Source organism: Grammomys surdaster, unplaced genomic scaffold (assembly GCF_004785775.1).
Source record: "Grammomys surdaster isolate TR1022 unplaced genomic scaffold, NIH_TR_1.0 126039, whole genome shotgun sequence".
NCBI lineage: Eukaryota > Metazoa > Chordata > Mammalia > Rodentia > Muridae > Grammomys > Grammomys surdaster.
This window is the reverse complement of record NW_021620852.1, coordinates 116,268-137,790: the sequence shown is the minus strand read 5'-3', so window position 1 is coordinate 137,790 and position 21,523 is coordinate 116,268. Positions and strand designations below refer to the sequence as shown.

Here is a 21,523-nt window from a genome sequence, read left to right as displayed (position 1 = left end):
GACAAATAAGAAGCATGTTCACACATGTCAGAAAGAGGCATGTCCATGTTTTTCAATGATGATGGCAATGTTTTTTTTTTTTCTGAGTGTGTCTTTTCAGAAATGCCCTTCCTTCCTCATCTGTAAACAATGTAAGGGTATAATAGGGAGGATACATTTTTCTCTTAACTTGAGTGTGTTTCTTCTTTCTCTGGAGCCAGCGGATTCCAGACTGTGTGAAGTAAGCACTCCAACTGACAGACACAAACCAGAGAGCATATCAATCATTTCTCTGGTTCAACAAGAAAGAACTTCAGTTTCTTTCTGTGGAGGTTCGAAGAAGGTGTTACCCCATAAAGATGCTGTCTCCACTGTCACCTGCCCTCAGTACTATATATACTATCTTAACTGCAGATGGACCTACTCTGAACAATCCCATAAATCTCCTGATAATGTGGAACACTGAAATAACTGGCAGTACAAGGTGTAGAACAATGTCATGACTTGAGTAAACCTTCGATAAATCTATGATGCAGACTGTACAGACCATCCTAATTGATCTCATTTTGCCATATCATTTCACACAGCAACATTTCACTTAGTCTGAGCTTATAGGAATCCAAAAGGAATTAGGATATTTCCAGAATTTAAGAGATATTAACTATCTGGTGAACAATGATCAGCCTAGAACTTCCTCTTGCTGACAAGATAGTCTTTAGTTGGCAATATACCATGCTGCTCTGGCAAAAGTTCTTCTGATTGAGTGGAATGGTTAGTAGAGATACAGTAGAAATACATGTTGTGTAGTTTGTTTTATATCAAATGGATTCATATATTAGAGACTTGGATCTCATTGTATTGATTTGAGGGGTGATGGTACTCTTAAGAGGTAGGGAGTAATGGGTGAGCCTTAGGGTTTTGAAGATAAAAGATGTTCTTATTGGACCTGTATCTGAATCGGAGAAATAACTGGGTTTGGAGAGTTTACCTCAGTAGATAAGAGCACTAACTGCTCTTCAAGTTGACCTGGATTCAGCTTTTACTAGTGCCATGCCATGGGTGTTCACAACCATTTGTATTTCCAGTCCCAGGGGATCTGACACCTGCCTCTGCCCTACCTAGGCATCAGGCATGTATGTGATACACAGACATACATGTAAACAAAATAACCATATCTGTAACATGAATAAACATTTTACAAGGAACAATGCTGACTTTCTAACTTATGAGTGACCTCTTGCTCCTATAAACACTGCAAGCTCCCCATGAGGTCACAGCATAGTCAACCTTGTGTTATTTATTGCGTTTTTAAAAATATATTTAGCTTTTAGACTGAGCTAGCTGTTTAACATTTTCTTCTGTTGTCCTTAGTGTGGAAAGGATGCTAATGATGAATAAGAAAGAGATGAAACATGCTATAGACTGCTCAATTGATTGTGACTGAGTGGTGTTAAAAATATAGACAAGAAAGTACACTTTGTGAGGTCTTAGATAGATTCTGATAGACACAGATATGTCTTGCACCCTTGCAGCTCAAACAAATTAGCAGAAGTGGATGATATGTCTGATTTCTGCTCATAGTGGATAAAATATTTCTATATTGTACCAAGGGCTCAAATTTTCAACTAGGCAGAATGGATAGGTTCTAAACTTAATAACAGTTCTAAACTTAATAACAATCCCTCTACCACATGGGTTGCCTATGTGGCAACACAGTGTTCCGTCCAGTTTCTATAACAGCGATTTTTGCTTTGCTTTGTTTTGTTTTAGCTTTAGTTTATCCTGAGGTTAGCCCATAATTCTTTCTACCATAAAGAAGGGATTGGAAGCATTTCAGAATAAATAAACATCTTAGCAGGAGTTTTAGAACTTGGGTACATGCAGTGATTTTCTGCTAAGCAATTTTCTTCAAATTCTGTGAGATTCACTTACAGTTTCTTTTTCTGGCATCATGTGTTCAAAAAAATTTAAAAGCTTGAAAACACTTCTTTCTACAGTCTTTTTATGGAATATCTTAGATTAAGTCTTAAATCTGCCATTTAAATTTTGTCTTGGTTTTAACTGCTGTATTTAAGCCTAACATAATAATATGTCATGAAAGTGACTTAATTTTGATGACAGAAAATCTAACCTGATAATGGAAGAAGTCTATTTTTGAGATTATTACATTTTTCCATTTACTTAACATTTTGAATTTAAAAATCTGTCCATTTATGAACATTTTTCTATTTTCTTATAGAAACATCAAATTTGAGTGAAGAAGTAAAATTTTAGATAAAAAATATGTGGGCCATGTTGGTTGGTCACAATAGATGTGTGAGTGGGTAGAATACAGAGATTAATAACATGCACAGAATTTGAAGTGGCTTCAGATCAAAATATCACACAGGTCATATCATAAGTAGAATAAAAGAAACATTTAAAGGAATCATCACCATCACAAAGCTAGATTCTGACTTTCTAAGAGAAGGAAACTCTTTTGACAACAGAGACGGCAGGAGACTGCTTCCTCAGCAAGCATAATTCATCTCCATCTCTCTAAAAGACATGAAGACTTACCAGGATCTGAAAAGTCTCCCGACCAAAAACTGTACATTATATTATGACTTTGTAAATTCTTACCGAAAATGACTTGTTGCTATTTTCTGCTTAATAAAGCAGTTGAGGCTACCTCAGATGTTCACTTGTATGTAGACAAGTGAACTGCCCTCCCTCTCATCTCTGCTGAGTAATTTCAGCTTAGAGAAAGATGGTAGTAACTGCCTTTACAGGTAGCATGTACTGGCCCCACCTCAATTTAACTCTTTATGTAACTGTCCAACACACATAAAGGGTGAGTTAATACCAAAATAAGTAAGTAGGTGAAGTCAAATCAGTAGAAAGCAGGGAATTGGAATAGTGTAGATTGTGATGGTTCCCCCAATGTCCTCTATGTTAAGGGTTTACTCCTTAGCATGGCAGAGTTGGTAGAGCATGGTAGAGAAAACTTTAGCAGGGAGGAACTAATGAAAATCTGTCATCAATTGAAGGTGTTCCCGAGGGAGTAGTGGAACCTCTCTCCTTTCCTATTTCTGTTCCATTTCACTTCCCAGCTATGACACGAACACTTGGTTGCACCATGTTATTCCACTATGAAAAGCTGCCTTCCCCCTCAGAGGTCCGCTAATCTTAGGATCATCCACCATGGACTAATGCCTTCAGAACTGTGAAGCAACCCATTTCTACAATTTGATTTTCTCAGGTTTGTGTTATAGTAGTGAGAAACTGATTAATGCATGATCTATCAAGATAACCCCATCTACACATATACAAGATGCACACTGTGTTTTCAAGTGTAATCACATAAAACAGTTTGAATAATATGTTGTGTTTATTAAAACCAAGATAAGACTCCCAAAGCTATTTGTAGCTAGACTTTAGTAAGACTGTCATGTACAGCCTGATTTAGACAGCTTCCTAACTGAGCAATCACTAAGGGTCCATGTCTATACCTATGAATATTTGGAGCAGACACTCCTGTTTGTCTATCTCCTTGATTGTCTAGACCAATATAAAGACATCATGTTCAATGTTATGCCTTCAAACTTGAGGGTAGGACAGGTCTGGGAAGGGGCAATCAATAGGAGAATTTAGAAAAAAGACACAAGACAACGATGAAGTCTTCTGTTCCTAACAATGAATGAAAAGTTCTAAAGATTTGAGGTTTATATATAATGCCAGTGTTGGCCACTGTTACTGTTCTTGCTGTGTGTGTATGTGTGTGTGTGTCTGTGTGTGTGTGTGTGTAGTGTGCATACACACATGTAGGTCCACATGTGTGTACATACTGAGGCCAGAGGATATGCCAAATGTTATAAATTCTGTATGTCCATCATTTGATGTTTTCAAGACAGGGTCTATCAGTGGCTTGGAGCTTGCCAGCAGGCTAAACTGGATGGCCAGTGAGCCTGGGGCTTGGAGTCTGCTTGTCTCCACACCCCTAGTGCTATGATTTCAAGTGTTAACTGTCATGCTCCATTATTTGCATGGGTTTTGGGATTGAACAGAGGTCACCACATTAGTAAGCACTTTACTGACTCGTTATATTGTTCATCCTTTTGGCAAAATACCCAAGATGTAACATGAACTGTTTCCCACTAAGACGGAAACAACTGTTCATGCAGTCACCTGTACTCATGAGTCTTCATTGTTATCTGCGCATTTTCTGAAACAGCCTTTGAAAAACACACATTGTACCTTCATCCTTTCAGATTCAGCATGTCCCTTGTCTCATTGTTCTAAGGCTGTTGCAGAAACAGGAGGCTACAGATCTGCTTTATTATTATTAGCTGTTTTATTCATTTACATTTCAAATGCTATCCCCTTCCAAATTACCCCTCCACAAACCCCCACAGGACCAATGGCCTCCCCTCTCATTGACGTCAGATAAGGCCATCCTCTGCTACACCTATATCGATACACATATATCTGGAGCCATGGATCCCTTCATGTATACTCTTTGGTTGGTGGTTTAGTCTCTGGAAGCTGTGGGTGGGCTGGTTAGTTGATATTGTCCTATGGGGTTGCCATCTCCTTCACCTCCTTCAGCCCTTCCCCTAGCTCTTCCATTGTATAAATGTACTACATTTTCTGTGTCCATTCTTCCGTTGAGGGACATCTGGGCTGTTTCCACCTTCTGGTTATTATAAATAAGACTGGTATGAACATAATGGAGCATGTGTCCTTGTTATATGTTAGAGCATCTTTCGGGTATATGTTCAGTAGTAGTAGTACAGCTGGGTTTTCAGGTAGAACTATTTCCAATTTTCTGAGACACTGCCAGATTGATTTCCAAAGTGGTTGTACCAGCTTGCAATCCCACCAGTAAAGGAGGAGTGTTCCTCTTTCTCCATATCCTCACCAGTATCTGCTGTCCCCTGAGTTTTTGATCATGGCCATTCTGATTAGTGTAAGATTGAATCTCAGGGTTCTTTCTGGTTTTCATCCATGCCCAGGAATGGAGCCTATGTTCTGGATCCCACCCCACTCAACCCACATCCAGAGACAGCTTTTCCCTCTGTAGTTCTGACATCCAGGATCACAGGTGAGGCCACAACCTCCACCCTAATACTTGGCCTAACTGGGACCCTCCACAACCCCCCGAGAACCAGGAGACACAGGAACCCCTGCCCAACCAGAGTGTTCCTTCTGGTTTGCACCTGCACCTGGGAGTGAAGGCTGTCCTTCGGCCTCCTTCAACCCACCCACACCCAGAGACAGCTTGAGCCCTAGGAGTTCTGATACACCCTGGACCTGCTGTTCATTTTTTATAGTTAACAGGCACTTATAAGCTGGTCTTGAGAACCAATGACAGATGATTTCTCCAGGAAAATAATTTTTGATAATGTTTTTATTTAGATAAAATGACAAAATAATAGAAAAGTTTTAAGAACCGTACATGGAGCTCCCATACTTTTTACTTGAATTTAGATACAGTTCCTCCATTTGCCCCAGGTGTGTATACAGGTGACACAGGTGAGTGTGATCATACATCATATGCACACACATGAGAGATTCATGTCGTTCCTTCATGCTGCTTGGATTGGAATTCAGGACTGCCTTAGTGCTAGGCAGGTGCTTTGTCACTGAGGTCTAGCCTCATCTCTAAAAGACCGCGGGGAATTAATTCTAATTAATGTGCAAGCATCTGAATCAGATTATTACTTATGTAGCAACTACCTAACTGCACAGCTTAGGAGGATGACATCCTGTTTTATGCTCTCTAACTGTCTGTGATTCCTATTAGTACCCCTGTAATGAATTTTAGTTCCAGAATGAGAGGATATTTGTCTCTTTCCCTTCTTAATAGATATTCATTAAACTTCACAGCATTGTGACATCATAAATACACCTTTGCAAGGCCTGTGACACTCTCCAATATCAATGAGACTGTTTAATGAGACACTACTAACCTTTAAAGAAATCCCCTGGAGTGTTTTAGTCGTACCCCTTGGAAACTAGAGCTAGGCAAATGATGACTGTTACTCTAGATGTTTGGTGACTGCTGGAGGTAGAAAAGGACTTTGAAACTGACTTTCTTTTCAAATACACACATAGAAAGTCAACATGTCTGCGGTTCTGCTAATACTGATTCAAAAACTCCACTGTGTATCTCTCTCTTGGCTTGGAAGTTGGTTTTCTTTTCAAGCCATATCCTTTCACTAAATTAACACTGGAGCTTATTTGGGAGGGAGAATAAACTGTCACTATTAGCAATAAAATCCAAGCTTCATGGTGAGGAAGTTACTCAATAACAGAGCCCTTACCCAGCATGCACACTCCCCGTGTTCCACTCACAGAATCATACATACATGCACAATGGGAAGGGAAGAAAGAAGAATTGAGAGGAGGATTTGGGAGGGAAAGAAATTAGTTCAAGCTCCAAAAGAAATAACATTTAGAGATCTCCACAATGAAACCATGGTGGGGTTTTCTTCATTGATACTAGTGGTTTCTGTAGAAAATATTAGGATATTTTAACTAGAATAAAACTTCACACTGAATAATACAAAATTTGATTCTTAACACATACACATACACCAAAATGGTCAGTAGAAATACTTAAGAAGCTATCAAAAAAGATAAAACAGAGCCTCATTTTCTACTTCTGAATTCAAACTTTTCCCCTTGGATTTTATGGCTCAACATGGCAGTAGAGGATCATTTAAACATGTATGTTTGTGAACACTTTGCCTCGGTCCTCTACAGTAGGCTCTCTGTGTGTAAAGTTTAATTCTATGCCTTAATTAAATTTGAATATTATTGTATTTTAACTAGGGCTATAAGCCTTTGTATTCTTAAAATTTTGCTATTAGTACATTTTACATGGATTAGTAGGAAGTACATTGTTACTATCAATTAAAATGTTTTTATCACATATAGCATCAAAAAGAAAAGTATTTGCTGTATTATATATTGTGCTATAGAGAATATTTTAATGACAAAACATGAAAATATTCTTTGATACTTGCAAAAGAACTATCTTATATCACATTTCATCTAATGTCTAATTACTTATTTTCTTAAAAAAAAGAAAACACATACATAGGCACAAAGATGTAGCTGGAAAGGCGATGCTGGCCTATTGTGTTACATATGCCACAATTAAATAAGGAAATCTAACTGAACATAGAGTCGAGAGGCTGGAAGCTCTTGCAGAATTAAACACTGTTGTTTCTATTCAGAGATTTTACAGGCGACACTACCACAAAAACACTTTAATAACCACGGCTTGCGCTAGGCACAGGCCGGAGTTGAATCCATTACTTCGACACTTATACTTGACTACAGATGCCTGGAATATGTACAATGTGCTGAATTTTGAGTGCAGGTAGTGATTGTTCTAGAACAAAACTATGTCCCCAAAAGTCACAAGTCACTTTTGAAGTTTGTTTCTTAAATAGAAGATGGTTGAAGCACTGAAGTGAACACTTTTTTTTCCATCTTAAATGGGACACAGAGGAAACTTGTGTTTAGCCTCTGCAATTTTAACACTGCTTTTGATCTTCTGTAATCCTAACGTCATCTCAGAGGTTCTGCACACCTTCAAAGGCGTCAAACATATAAGCATGTGCCTCACTAATCTACCCCTGATGCTTTGCCTAAGAAGTTGGCATTTCCATCTTCCACATCTTTCTGCTGGAACCATGGTTTAAAATTAGGTCCTTGATGTTGATAAGCATCCAGAAAGTGACAGATTCCAGGAATGTCACTAGGGAAGTTTGGTGGAAGCTCCTCTCTCGATCTTGGGGTGAACACAAAGCCAGGACAGTCTTTGAGTAACCTGAAAACAATTTAAATAAAATGAAAACTTAATGCTGGCAGAAATACTTGGCAATTCAGAACAAGGAGACAAGAGAAGTAAATCAATATTGATACACTAATCATATTAGGTATGACTGACTAAAGGATTCCCATCGTCAATAGTCTCATGAAAGAAATGCTACAATGACTCAAATTCATGGAAAATTCTATCCACTCATACATTTGACTCGAATTAAAAGACAGATTGATCATATGATATTTGGGGATGATGTGATTTATATAACAGTGGAAATCCTAAACACAAAATTATCTAAAATTTTAATACAATTGAGAAACATTTCCTAAGTTAAAGATAATGTCATTGTCCATCCATCCATTCATTCATTTATTCATTCATTAGTAGAAATACTACTGAGAAGAAGTCCTGGGCAAGAAGTAGTGGAAAAAAAGGTAAAAGGGTAAAAATGATATGAAAATTACTTTTTGAAATACAAATCGATTTTTAAAATGAACTTCACAGAGGTAGGACTCAAGTGTTCTTTGTAATGGGAGGAGCTTATTTGAGACCATGACTCATGTAGCTCAAGTTGGCTTTCAACTCACTGTGAAGCTAAGGATAACCTTGTACTCCTGAATCTCCTGACCCCATTTTCTAAGCACTGGGATTATAGCCACACATGACCACTCTTGTTTTATGCCGCTGGGGATTCACCGCAGGGCTTCAAGCATGCTAGGTAAACACACTGTGAGTGGAGGCACATCTCCAGCTTACAAGTGGGCTTCAATCGCTCATGTGGCTGTCTACTCTTAGGTGTGCATTTGTCTAATGAGACCTAAATATAAAGGAACAGTAAGACTGGGCAATAAGCAAGCTTTTATATTTTCAAGAGACTAAATAGAATGATACTCTTATGATCTGTAGGGATCTAGAATAGTTTCTGTTACTTGGTGGTTTCCATTACAGGATTTTTCCTTTTAATAAAACAAGATTTGTGGAACAAATAAAAGTCCATGGACATGGATTGGCTGCTTATTTTCTGGTTAAATGTAGGTGAGTGCTACCACAGCACGGGAATTGTTGACTCAGATTGCCAGCTGCACATATTCAAAGAAGTAGAAAGAGAGGTCTGCTTTTGCCTCTGTTGTTGTTTTGTTTTTGTTTTCTCTTTTGTTTTTTGCTCAACTGGAGACTGAATCTAAGGACTGATACATGCTAGATTAGCCACTTAACACTGAGCTGTGTCTCCAGTACTCCTTTAACATTTAAAAAGAAAAGGTTTATTTATATATGCTTTATGTGTATGAGTGTTTTGTCTGCATGTATTCTGCATTGTGTGTGTGCTTTGTGCTTACAGAGGCCAGAAGAAGGTCTTGGATCATCTGGAACTGGAATTTGAGAAGGTTATAAGCTACTGAGTGGGTGCTAAGTACTAAACCTGAGTCCCCCGAAAGAGCAGCAACAGCTCTTAACTACTGAGCCATCTCTTCAGCCCCCTACCCCCAAGCTTTCATTTTGAGACAGGGTAGCATAAATTTCCCAGGCTAGCTTTGAACTCAATGTCTCCAAACTAGCCTTGAACTTGATCTGGGCCTGCCTCAGCCTCTCAAGTAGCTGGAATTTCAGGCCTGTGTCACCACACACCCTAAAGGGTCTTTTTGATCCTAGATGAAGTTTAGTTCCTGTGTTACAATGTCACCATCGCTGGTCCTAAAGAATACAGAACTTTTTATTTAATGGTCTGGTTTGTCTTCTGAGCCTTCCTTTTGTTCTTACTGTTCTGAAGCAGGGGGTTATCCCTTATCCTTGGTTTCAGGGGGTGACCCTTGAACCCTTGGAAATTTCTTGAATTACAGAGTTATTGTTATTTTCTATGGGCCCTTTGGATTTTACCTCAGTGTATGTTAATCTGGTGACTCAGAATGAGATCAAGATTCCAGAAATATCAACCAGGTTAGGAGTGGGCTGGGACAGGAGACTAGAAACTGAGTTTCATTAACCCAGCCAGTCCATCCTCCCTCCATAAGGGAAGCAGGGGATGAAGGCATCAACTCTTGCAAGAGCAGAGCTTCCTGGTTATGATCTCACTGATGTGGCAAGAGCCAGTAGTAAGTCCGTATTGCAGAGGCACGGGCCTCACCATATATATCTTTTTATTCCCTGATCCTGATTTGTATTCTTTACAATTAAGGTGTTCTGGATTGTTCAGGCAACACTTACCTGAATCTGGTATCATTTTAGAAGACCAACCTGTAGGAATCAGTGGGAAACCTCATATTTGTAGTTAGCTGGCCAAAAATGTTATAGCCCAAACATCCCTGAAGTTTGGCTAGCATCTGATCTTAATCAGGTTTGTTAAACACTACCCCAATAAAATATTATAATTATGTTAACTCTGGGTAGCTTCTGCTAGAATTGTACCAAAGAACCTGAGTTGGTGTCAGAATACTCACTGATATACTAAGAAGGTTAACACACATTCTGAATAAAAAGTTGCGGAAGAAAATGCAATGTCTGTTAAGAATTAATGCCACAGTTGTCTCCCAAAGACAGTGAAAGCCTTAAAGCACGCTAGAGTAGGAATGCGGAAGATGTTCATTTCACTTTTCCAGAAGATCTCCAAGAGAGAAAACAGAGATGGAGGATGGACTAAGATGACAAGTGTCAAGTAAGAAACATGCATTTCAGGTCATAACTGCAATCAGTACCTGTATGTGGTGGGGCTGACATTGATTTTCCGAGGCACACTGCAGGACTCAAATTTGTTAGCCAGAGTGACATTGTTTCCAAACAGGCAATACCGGGGCATCTTCACTCCAACAACTCCAGCAAACACTGACCCTGAATGCAGTCCAATTCGCATCTGAAACAAAATGACAGTGTCCCATGTCACCGCAAAGATACATCCCACCTGCCAGTATTGCTTGAGTGTCACCCCTAGATGTTTCTAATCAGTAACTAATTCCACCACACCCCTAGGTTCCTTGAAACCTCTAGTGAGCCACTACTGCTCATACAAAGCTACTTTACCAGGGCAGAGTCAGAGGTCAGGTCACACCTGCTCCCTCTGCTCCATCAGGTGCTCAGATCTGGAATAAACTTGTTCTCAGGCCTCTCACTGAGCTATGCAGCAGAATAACAAAGAACCCACCGGCCTCTCCCAGGACCTCTTTTGTCCTTAACATAAAAGAAAGACTTCCTTTCTAGATTCTAGAAGGAAATTCTTAGAAACAAAGACAAAGAAGGCTACTCAGATACTCCAGATACTCAGAAGGCTTAAAAGGTTTATCTATTGAACTGTTTGAGGTCAGTAGGGGCAAGGCAGACAGATCTAATTCTAAAATAAAAAAGATATCTAAAAGACATTTTGCTTTAAAGTAACTTTTTGCCAAACACTAGTCTTTTACTTAAGTGACTAGGACCTGGGAAACAGGAATTTAGTACTGAAGTGAAAATGACAGAGAACAAAGAAAATCAGAGCATCTGGGGCCCAGATCCCTGTATTTACAATCTAGACAGTCTAGACATGTGTACCTAAAACTCAGACCCACACATACTGTAGCATAAAACATAGACGGTGCCTAAATAGAAGACATAGTCTGGAACTTAGAAATGGTCAGAGGAGCCTTTAAATGAAATATTTTCTCTTTATTTTGAGCTATAATGCTGGTTATATACTAGAGGTTAGTCTTGAATGTCTGGTTCTTCTGACTCCACCTCCAAAGGTTGGACTTGGCATGAAATACTTCTAAAAGATCCAGTTCCATGATGAAGTGAGAAGATGCCCATATTCTTTGACTGATACAACAAACATGTTAACTGATGGTAAGGATACATTATAATGCTCATTATTTCCAGATTCTATGTCTATCTGGTTGTTTGAAAAGTTTTATTAGCTACATATCCTTTAAAATGGTTGGCAAAGACTCAGTTATCTAAGGTACTGCTTATAATTAAATGACTTTTTAATTTTAAAAATGTATTTATTATCCAGATGTAGTGGCTCATGCCCTTAATCCCAGCACTCCAGAGGCAGAGGCAGGTAGATCTATGTGCTTTGAGACCAGCCTGGTCTATGTAGTAAACATAGTAGTCGTGGTGAGGGAGATGGCACAGCAAGTCCTATTGGTCAGAGTACAGCTCTGGAGAGTAGGCTCTTCTCCTACCTCTGAGTGCGGAGAATAGTACTCACCAGGCTTGCTGAGCTGTCTGTCCAGCCCATTTTTCTTACTTTTACAAATAACTTTGGTCATTTGCTGGAAATGAGCAAGAGTCATTTAAGATGGCATACTCCAATCCGTCAACACTTTCAAACCAACACCCTAGGAGAAGCATCCTGCTGAAGACCTGCCTTCTGTACCTTTATTTATTCCTTCATCTATAAAACCTAGGGGTAGATGAGCCTTAAAGCCAAAATTCTACACTAAGAAGACAATTTAGATGTCTACAGTACCTAGGTTTTCATATTTAGGAGAGTACGGATTTGCACACCTCACAATTGCATAATATTAAGTTGGCTATAAAGACAACTTTAGCACCACTGTATTGAGGTTTTACTTTCTTGAACATCCTCTCTGAAACCAGTTTCTCTCTATATATTAGTGTTCTGGTTGTTTTAAATGATAAATTTACTGTAGCATTTTATTATTTTGTTTCATAAGTAGTGTGTAAGTCTATCTCCTTACAGATAAAGGCAAGCCCATGTGTTCCTCCCACACAGCTCTCCCTCTCTCTCCTTCTCTACCTCCCAGTCTCACCTTGACCCAAAATTCAAGATGAAAATTTCATCCATAACATAAGATGAGCAACATGTGTGAATGGACTTCTTTTTATAGGGAAAGAGAATTTCAACTCTCAGGAGCTCTTGAAGGGAACCTTCTAAGGAAGCCTTGCATTTGAGGGCTCTTTCAGCATTGCTCATTTCTCCTCTTCGCCTCTGGGGCTAAGCAAGGAAGGTACTTAATGCAGGTTCCTCTCTTTCCTGCCTCCTATTGACTTTCACTGGGAAGTCCATCCTCAGTTGTCCATCCACAGTCTACTCAGTTCTCCAAGACTGAGTGGCTGAGAATGAATGAGGACCACAGTAAAGACACATGAGTTCATGACTGATACACACACACACACACACACACACACACACACACACAAACTGTACCAGAGCCCAGCACACCATTAGAAAGAAAAATAAACAAACAAAAAAGAAAAAAAACATTGGAAGAATAGTTTTTACTTTTTTCATGAGGAAACCAGATAAAAATCAAGGAATGTCTGATTGCTGAATCCAAGACTTCAAATCCAGACACCCAAGGAACTTGGCTGGTCTTCAAACTACTGTCTCCCAATTTAAGTGAGGCAATGTCTAAATCACCATATGCAACCCTCCCTACATACTCATATCTCCCTGTGTGCTAAAAGCACTCCCCACTCAGCCCTGTGTTGTTCTCTGTGAGTGTCTAAATCCATCAAGTATTTCCCAGGACAACAGTGAGTAGTCAGTTAAAGATCTGTTTTCTGTCTCACTTCACAGGTCACTAAGGCTAACCTGTTATTACCCAGGTAATTATCTTTAAGGCTAACTATAAATAACTCTCCTAGCTGAAGAACTAAGAAAAAATATATTGAGACAACTAACAAAACCCTGCTATTAATCTCCTGATATGGACTGGACATATAAAAATAATTCATGTGGCAATCATTGGCCTTATTGCTAATAATCTACATGTTTTTAATATTTATTGTGATGTTACAAAATCTCTTACTAAAATATTTAAAAAGAACTTCATGTTGATTCTCTAAAAATTTAACTATAGAAGCTAAATCTGTTCATGTGAGATGCTATGAAGCCTGTAAAACACAGCTGCAGACTATTCTACACTCATCTTCAGATTTGGGGCCTGTGCCCCCTCTTATGTGCAGGCAAGCAATTGATCTGAGCAATAGAATGAATGGAAACTTCTCTGTGTGCTGTGTAAGCTTAAGTCAGAAAAGGCCATGCAGCAACTTCCAGTTGTTCACTGGGATGTTAGCAGCCATGGGAAGTGTATGACTACTCTTATCCCACCATGTTGGAGCATATAGCATGTGAGACGATTATAGCAGTTGGTACAAGACTTTCTACCATCCTACCCAGCAGGCAGGTAAAGCTGCTGTTTTAGAATGGATACTGCTGTTTATTTAGTACAATCCCAACTTTTCCATACGCCCTCATCTCCTTGGTTGACTTGGAAACCTTCTAACTTATTTAAACTCATGATGCACAAAATCAGTACACAATAAGTGGCTATGGATTTCTACTAGTATATGTTGGGAAGTGTGTGACACAGCAATATATGAACAGCTGAATTTGAAAATGTTGTGAAGGCTTAGACACACAGCTTTTTCTAAAGTTACAGAAGGCCAGGGCTAAACCTGTCTTTACTATAGCTTTCTTTTTAATTTTATTTTGTCTTTCTTAAAACTGGATATTGAAAAGTTGAATGTATAGAATTCTGTGTTATTTTAAGGGCTCACTGCTGAAAAATAATCAAGTGAAAAGTATTCTGTAAGATTAAGTAGTAAATTTACTATAAGATAACTCCTATAATCCATAAAATTCTATTAAATCAATACCTCACATGCCTGAGGTATTGCTTATAATTTCACATGCCTAGAGAGTACTGTTGGTTCCAAGTCAATATTTTTTTTAATTATCACCTCATTGTTAGGAACCTGCAAATAAAAAATATCAGGCGATGAAATTAACCATACCCAATCTGTACATTTCCGAGAACCTCTATAGAATTGGAATAGCCATTTTATAGTCAGTATCCTTAGGGGATATCATCTGCTATTGCTGAAAACAAATACTTAATTTTCTAAATTATCTGGCACTTCCTAGATCCATTAAGTTGGGTGAATGCTATACACATGCATGGGCTTTGGATGATCGCTTTCCATGGAGACCGTCCTTCGTGTTTCTAAATGTGAGTACTATTGAGGGGGCTTTATGATGTTCTATGATGTGCCTGGTAAAGAGCTCATTTACCGGTCTTACATCCCGCAACAGTGGTCATGCAGAATTTCCATCCTCCTGGTTCAATTTACAGCAACCAATATACGAAGTAACTATCTACACGTGATGGTTTTCTACTACAGCTACAGTAATGTAGCTCTGGCATATGCTTCCTGGACATAGGTAAATCAGTAGTCGGCTGTAGATCTTTAGGAACTGTTTTTGAAAACCCAATGTGTAAATGGGTTTTACATACATGGCATTTTCATACATCTAAAGTATCTTGTAAGACCATGTAACAGCCTATGATAAATTTTTTCCCTGCATAAACAAGTTTGAGAAGAAGTATATCTTTAAAACAAAACCCTGATCAATGCACCAGATTTTTGACAACCAGCTAGTGTGCAACTAATCATTGTCTTACCTTGATAGGTTCTCCGTGGGGAGACATGACCTCATTGGAGAGCTCCATCATCTTCAGGGCCATCAGTGCTATCTGGACAGCATGGGTGTCACTCTCTCTGTGTAATCCTCCTGCCACACAATATGCATCCCCGATGGTCTCCACCTAGATATAATATAATTTGTTCCTTATAAATAAACACTTGGAAGAAGACAGCACAACAGAATCACACAGTAGAAACCTGATTGCTCAGGCTCCATGGAGAAGCTGGGTAAGTGAGAGTGTCAGAAGGAACTTTTCATTTCACAAAATACATAAGTAACGAACCCCTGACTTTAGGGTAGTGAACTGAAAGATATCACAGTTTGCAAAAACAGTATCAGATAATCAGATGGTGTCTACTGTAGACGTACTACAACAACAAAAAACTATATAAAATAACTTTTATATAAACAAATGGATTTGGCTTTCCATTTTCATTTAGATTTTATTTTTATTCATTTCATATTTTATTATGTGTACATGTGTTTGTAACTCATGTATGTGTGGGTGCCTACAGGTGCCAGAAGGGGGCTTTGGGTTCCTTGGAACTTGAGTTACAAGCAGTGGTGAAATGCCCAATGTGTGTGCTCAGAACTGATCTCATGTCCTTTGAAAGAACGGGAAGTGCTCCCGATAGCACAGACAGTTCGCCAGCCTATAGTTTGAATTTCTAATAAGTTTTGATAGCGGCATAAGTTTCCCATCACATATTCATACAGAATAGATTTCTCATTCATACGAATCTGCATTTTGTATGAATTCACCCTCCAACAATTTCATATGAATGCGATAAAAATGTATGATGTAAAACTAAGACACTACTAGTAATAAAAGCAAGAGAGATAGAACTTTTCTGCAGGATCTCTGGGAGTTTTGGTAATTATTAAGGGCATACATGATATTAATCACAAAGGATGGATAGAAGCCAAATTGTCAGCTGGGGAGTGAAAGCAACAGTGCTCACAAAGATATTCAAAAAGAAGCTACTATGTAAATTTGAACTATGCTTACTGTTATCTTTATTGTTAATTCCACAAGCAACTTTGTATCTGTGAGTGCTTCAGAGAGCTAAGTGTTGATTTATCAAATTAAATATATATATATACATATATATATGTATATATATATTTCTTGTAATTCAAGTAGTTTAATTTCTTATGTAATCCTCATCTAAAGTTCATTATTATGAATTATAAAAGTAAGAAAACAAGAACGGAAGGAAGGAGGAACAAACATTATGGTAATTTCAGATAATTTCCACTACTGATGGAACAGCTATAGTCCTTGGATGCCTCCAGAGTTGTTCTTAACTTGATTCTGCAAAGATATCACTCTATCTTCTCATTGTGCCTCTTTCACGTCACTGAAGCTCTGTTATCACTCAAACACACTAAGTGCACTCTCTGTTACTCATCATCTGCCTAGAACAAACAGCAGGTACCTGTTTGCTTATCATCTGTGTCCTTAAAACATCACATTATTGGAAATGTCTGTTTTAAGCCTTGTGTAGAACTATGATCTCTTAGCATCTGTAATTCTTCTACTCTGTAATCAGCTTTGTTTCCTGCCAAATATTCCATTAACTGGAATGCTATATGTAGCTGTACATTCTTAACCATCACACTAGGATGTAAAGCCTCTGAGTACATCCATTGAGTTAGCGGCATCACCTGACCCCAGTAATGCACAAACAAGCAACACCTTGCTTTTCTTCAGCAATGGGTTCATAAGAAACAGTCATCGTATTGCAAAATTTATCATAAGTGTTTTAACAAAATATTTCAAAGGAATACTTCTTCCTATTTATACTGCAGATTAGGTGCCCATTCCCTCTGCTGCCATCATATTTTATGTTAACTTGAATATTGTGCACTTGTCTTGTGAAGACTCTACCCAGACAAAAATCCCAGCATGGAGGAAAACAGGAAGGAGTGAAGTTTTAGCCCTGGCTGGGAAGGAGCTTTTGGTATTTGAGTGATGCTGGAAGAGGGGAAGTTAGTTTTCATTAATGATGTGACACCTGATGTACCGAGCACATTTCATGGGAGGCTCTGTGCCTAGGAGTAATTGGCCAACATAGACTCAACTTGGTAGGTTTTAACAAAGAGACAAAGGACACGAAGTTAGGTGGGTAGAAAGGCAGGAGAGGTTCAGGGAGGAAAATGAATATGATCTAAATACAATGTATGAAACTCTGAAAGAATTCTTTAAAATCTTTGAAAACCAGATCCCTCTTGTTTATCATAAGCTATTTCCAGCTATTTTCATGCAGAATTGGAAATGAGAAGGTAGACATGAGGGCTGGGGAACTGTGATTGGTGGTGTGCTATCAGGCTCCATCTGCAGTCAGTTAGCCAAGCAACGCTGTGAACAGGCTCCCTCTGGGAGGGGATACAGCTTAGGAGTCCTTGATAGAACCAGTGCAACTAAAAGCAGGGGGTGTGACAAGTACTTCTTTGACACTCACAGCAGTCTTTGTGATGGAAAAAGACTTGTTTCTCTCTGTCCTGAGAAAGCAGCCATTCTCCATGGAGAACATAGCTAGAAATCAACAGTAAATTCCACAAGAGACCATCAAATGTAACTGAACTGGTGCCAATTATTTTATCTGTAATTATACAAGGGCCTCTTCCTCACCCTCCCTCAAGAGAAAATCAAAACTCACTCCCTCAGATTTCCTGTAAGAAATTTCACAGGGCAAGGGCTTCTAGTATCTCAACAGAAATAAAGCAGGGTCTGCCTATTCCCATAAACAGTATATGCTTCTTCCCAGCTGTTAATATCCTTTATGTTGGGCTGAACTCTGGAGTAACCAACCACTGTGATAAGCTAAATACATGATTGCAGTTAGAGGGAGATGGATGTTTTATTTTTACTGCTACTGTCTAAAATGAGGCAAAGCAGTGTAAGCCAGCAAAATCTTTTAATTGAACAGAACTGGGAGAACTGAAAATTTCAGTTGTTTTCCTTTAATAATATCATTTTTAAAGAAATGACATATTTGGCATCCAGGATACACTTGTTTTGTCTGATCCTCACTTTCTCGACAGACTCATAGGTGTTCTCTGACACTCCTTAAAGAATTCTGGGTCCTGAGCCACAAAACTTAGCATCTACAAAATCTTTATGATGGTTCTGCTCACAAAGATTATGAGCCTCGGTACATTATTTGTGGCTCTGGAAGGAGCTAATGATTTTCCTCTTCTACAACTGGGAAATCATCTGTTCACAAAGTAAGAAAAGGAGAGGCCAGGATCTGAAGGCAGGGCTCTTTAATTTGAGTGTATATTTGAGTGCCTTTGATGAAGACGATTAAATGTCTTAAGTAGCTGAATTTGATTTCCTGCTAACTGCCTATGAAAAGTATCAAGTAAACTGTGTGTTGAATTAATCTATTTTGGGAGAATTTGTATAAACCTTTTGTATCTTTAAAACTAAAGGAACAAAGGATAAAGTTCCCCTGTGTGAATCATATCTTTAATTAGTTCTTATTTATCTCAGTTTCCACAGTTAAGTAGCTGGTCCACTGATCTCTAATCTCTACCTTTTCACTATAAGAACCACCCATTCACCCTAATCTTGCTTCATTCTATGCTCAGTTTTAGAAGACAATGTGGTAGTCTTCCCCGGGAACAATTAGTTCGTAGGAAGCTATTTCCAGCTGGAGAACACCCACATAATTAATGCACAATGTCTGACCCCAGATATAGCCTGTGTGACCCAAATGCAGAAAGCTATTCATCAGCACTGGAGTTCACTCAGGTGCTGGCCCTTGCCAAGGTGACTTCTGCCTGCTAAACTGTTTTTCCCCCCTCCCCTACCTTGTAGACATCCAGCTCTCCACACTGCTGGTCAAAGCGAGTGTAGAGAGCGTTTAGCATCGTGATGACCTGCAGAGGTGAACACTGTGAGCAGATGGCAGTGAACCCTACGATGTCTGAGAAGAGCATGGTGACCTCACTGAACTTCTTGGCTTGCACAATTTGTCCTTGCCACAGCTGCTGAGCAACCTCAGAGGGAAAGATAGAGCACAGAAGATCCACCGTCTTCTTCTTCTCCTCCTCCAGGGCTTGATGGGCATGCTCCAGGGTTGCCTTCAGCTTCCCCAACCTCTTCTTGAGGCCATCTTGAGCCCGTGCCTGCTCTCCTATCAAGACAACATCCCTCAGGGCATTATGAATCGGAATGTCAGACAGATAGAGGCCCCGTCCTGTGAAATCTTCCAATCTGTCCACACATGGTGACCCTAAGAACAGGATGGCACTGGATTCAACGATGTAGATCATTTGGCCTTTGAGATCCATAACCTGCAAAGGAAAGGACAACCTGTCACAGTGGGTTAGTCAAGTTCCCCAAACCTTTCTGAAACCGGAGAGGGAGTGGATATGGGGGTAATCTTTTTGTGTCTGATATTATAAGTTGATACTTAGATAATCTATTTTGTTTCCAACTAGCTAGAGAAGAATAGGCTTTTTAATCACTTCTAGTTTGGTCTCAGTTTTGAAATTTATGCAGACATTTAAAGAATTATTTTAGGATATACTACACAGAAATTATGAGCTGCTCTGAGTAGCAAGAAATATGTCTTGCTATAAGTCCTGGCGAAGCAGCACACGAGTGCTGTTGCTGCCAGCTTCTTCTCAAACTCTCGGGTAGTTAATCTGCAGCTCCCACCTAATGATGCTTATAAAAACCTGGTTTGCATTCAGCCTGCCCTTCTCCACCACTTTTTCTCTCTTTCCTCACTGTGGTTTCTTCCTCCTCTTTTCCTTTTTTCTTTTTTTCTTTTTTTTTTTTTTTTTGGTCTTCTATTTTAACAAGCTTCTCTTCCCCCATGAGTTGCTTGTTCCATCTGGCAAGCATAGGAATTAAAAATGTCTCCAAATATGTAACCAAACTTTTCTCTTCTTTTTTTCTTTCTCTAGACTGATAGAGAAACTTATTTTGGATGTGATTATTTCTCTAGGGATTTTAGCCTAAGATAGCTGGGTCTTACAGAAGAGACCATGTCTGTGTTTCAAGTTTGCCTTCTGATTTTAACAAAGGCTGTTCTTCAAAATGGTAAGGAAAAGTATAAGCCCATGTACAGACACAAATGTACCCAGAGGGCCTTGCAAGAGGTAATGTTTAAAGAAAAGGTCTTGGACCATACAATTCACTTATATACAACATATGGAGAAGTATACATGCATGTGTTTACAGTATATCAGAGTCCAAGCAATCCAGCAATGGGAGACTGAACAAATAAAATCAAGTATAACCACTCAGTGCACATGTTCATCAACAGGAGACTGCACAAATTAAACCAAGCATAAACACTCAGTGCAATAAGCCATAGCCTCCAAATCACAGAGACAGACCAACGTCCAAGAGCAAGGATGAATAACCAAATTCTGTCCTTCAGTGACAAAAGTATTTGTAGGGATTTGATGTTGTTGAAACATGTATGCATACACACATGCACACCACTTCTATTGTATTTTGCTATAGTGTACATCATTTTAAAAATAACTAAACATACTTTTTGGTAACACTCTTTTCATTTTGAGGAAGAGTCAGTGCATCTGGGGGTTGATTTTCCTAAGCTCACTCCTTATCTATGCATATGAATGGCATCATCACGGAGTTAGTAAGCTTTCATTCCTGAGATTAAGTAGTTGCCTACATTCTTTACCATGAAAACATGCCCTTTCTTCCACACACATTCCGTAGCAACTCAATAAATTAGTTATTCTCCCATGTATTTACATATTGATTAAAATTCATCTACTCACTACTTACAGCATACAGCTTTGTTCTTACAAAACAATCTCTTTTATTACTCAAAGCCAGTGACCTATTTGATAATACTCAAAAGCAGATTTTCATATGAAGACTTCTAGCTTGGTTATGAAGCTCTCCATTTTGATTTCATACTTGCTCTCTTATCTATAATGTCTTCAGGTTTATGTGTATGTGTGTGTGAGGGCATTCACATGCTGTAGTACATGTGGGGGTCTAGAAACAACTTGTAGGACTGTGCTTCCTTCCTTCCACCCTTCACTTCCAGGGACTGAACTCATCCCAGGTTTGGTGACAAGCACCTTTACTCACTGAGCCATCTTGCCTTGCACCTTGTTTTGAGATAGAGTCTCATTTACCTAGAGCAGGCCTTGAACTGGATGGCTATATAATCAAAGATGGTTTTGAACTTCTGATTCCTCTACCTCCTGGCTGATAGGATTAGAAATATGTGATATAACCCAGTCCAGTTTTATAGGATGTTGGGGATCAATCCTCAGGCCCTCACGCAGGCCAGGCAAGTATT

The 21,523-nt window shown here is 39.0% G+C and overlaps 1 protein-coding gene across 2 annotated transcripts in view; it reads right to left on the bottom strand.

Annotated features, from left to right (window-relative positions):
- Window positions 1-5,350: 5,350 nt before the first annotated feature.
- Gucy1a1 (guanylate cyclase 1 soluble subunit alpha 1) overlaps window positions 5,351-21,523 on the bottom strand; it is a 54,261-nt gene continuing 38,088 nt past the window's right edge. For both annotated transcript variants that reach the window (XM_028754920.1, XM_028754919.1), the window contains 4 exons: window positions 19,038-19,523; window positions 15,196-15,339; window positions 10,489-10,643; window positions 5,351-7,801 (listed from right to left, as the gene is read on the bottom strand). In XM_028754920.1, the coding sequence (XP_028610753.1) occupies window positions 7,597-7,801; window positions 10,489-10,643; window positions 15,196-15,339; window positions 19,038-19,523 (990 nt within the window). In that variant the 3' untranslated portion in view covers window positions 5,351-7,596. The remainder of the gene's footprint in view (window positions 7,802-10,488; window positions 10,644-15,195; window positions 15,340-19,037; window positions 19,524-21,523) is intronic.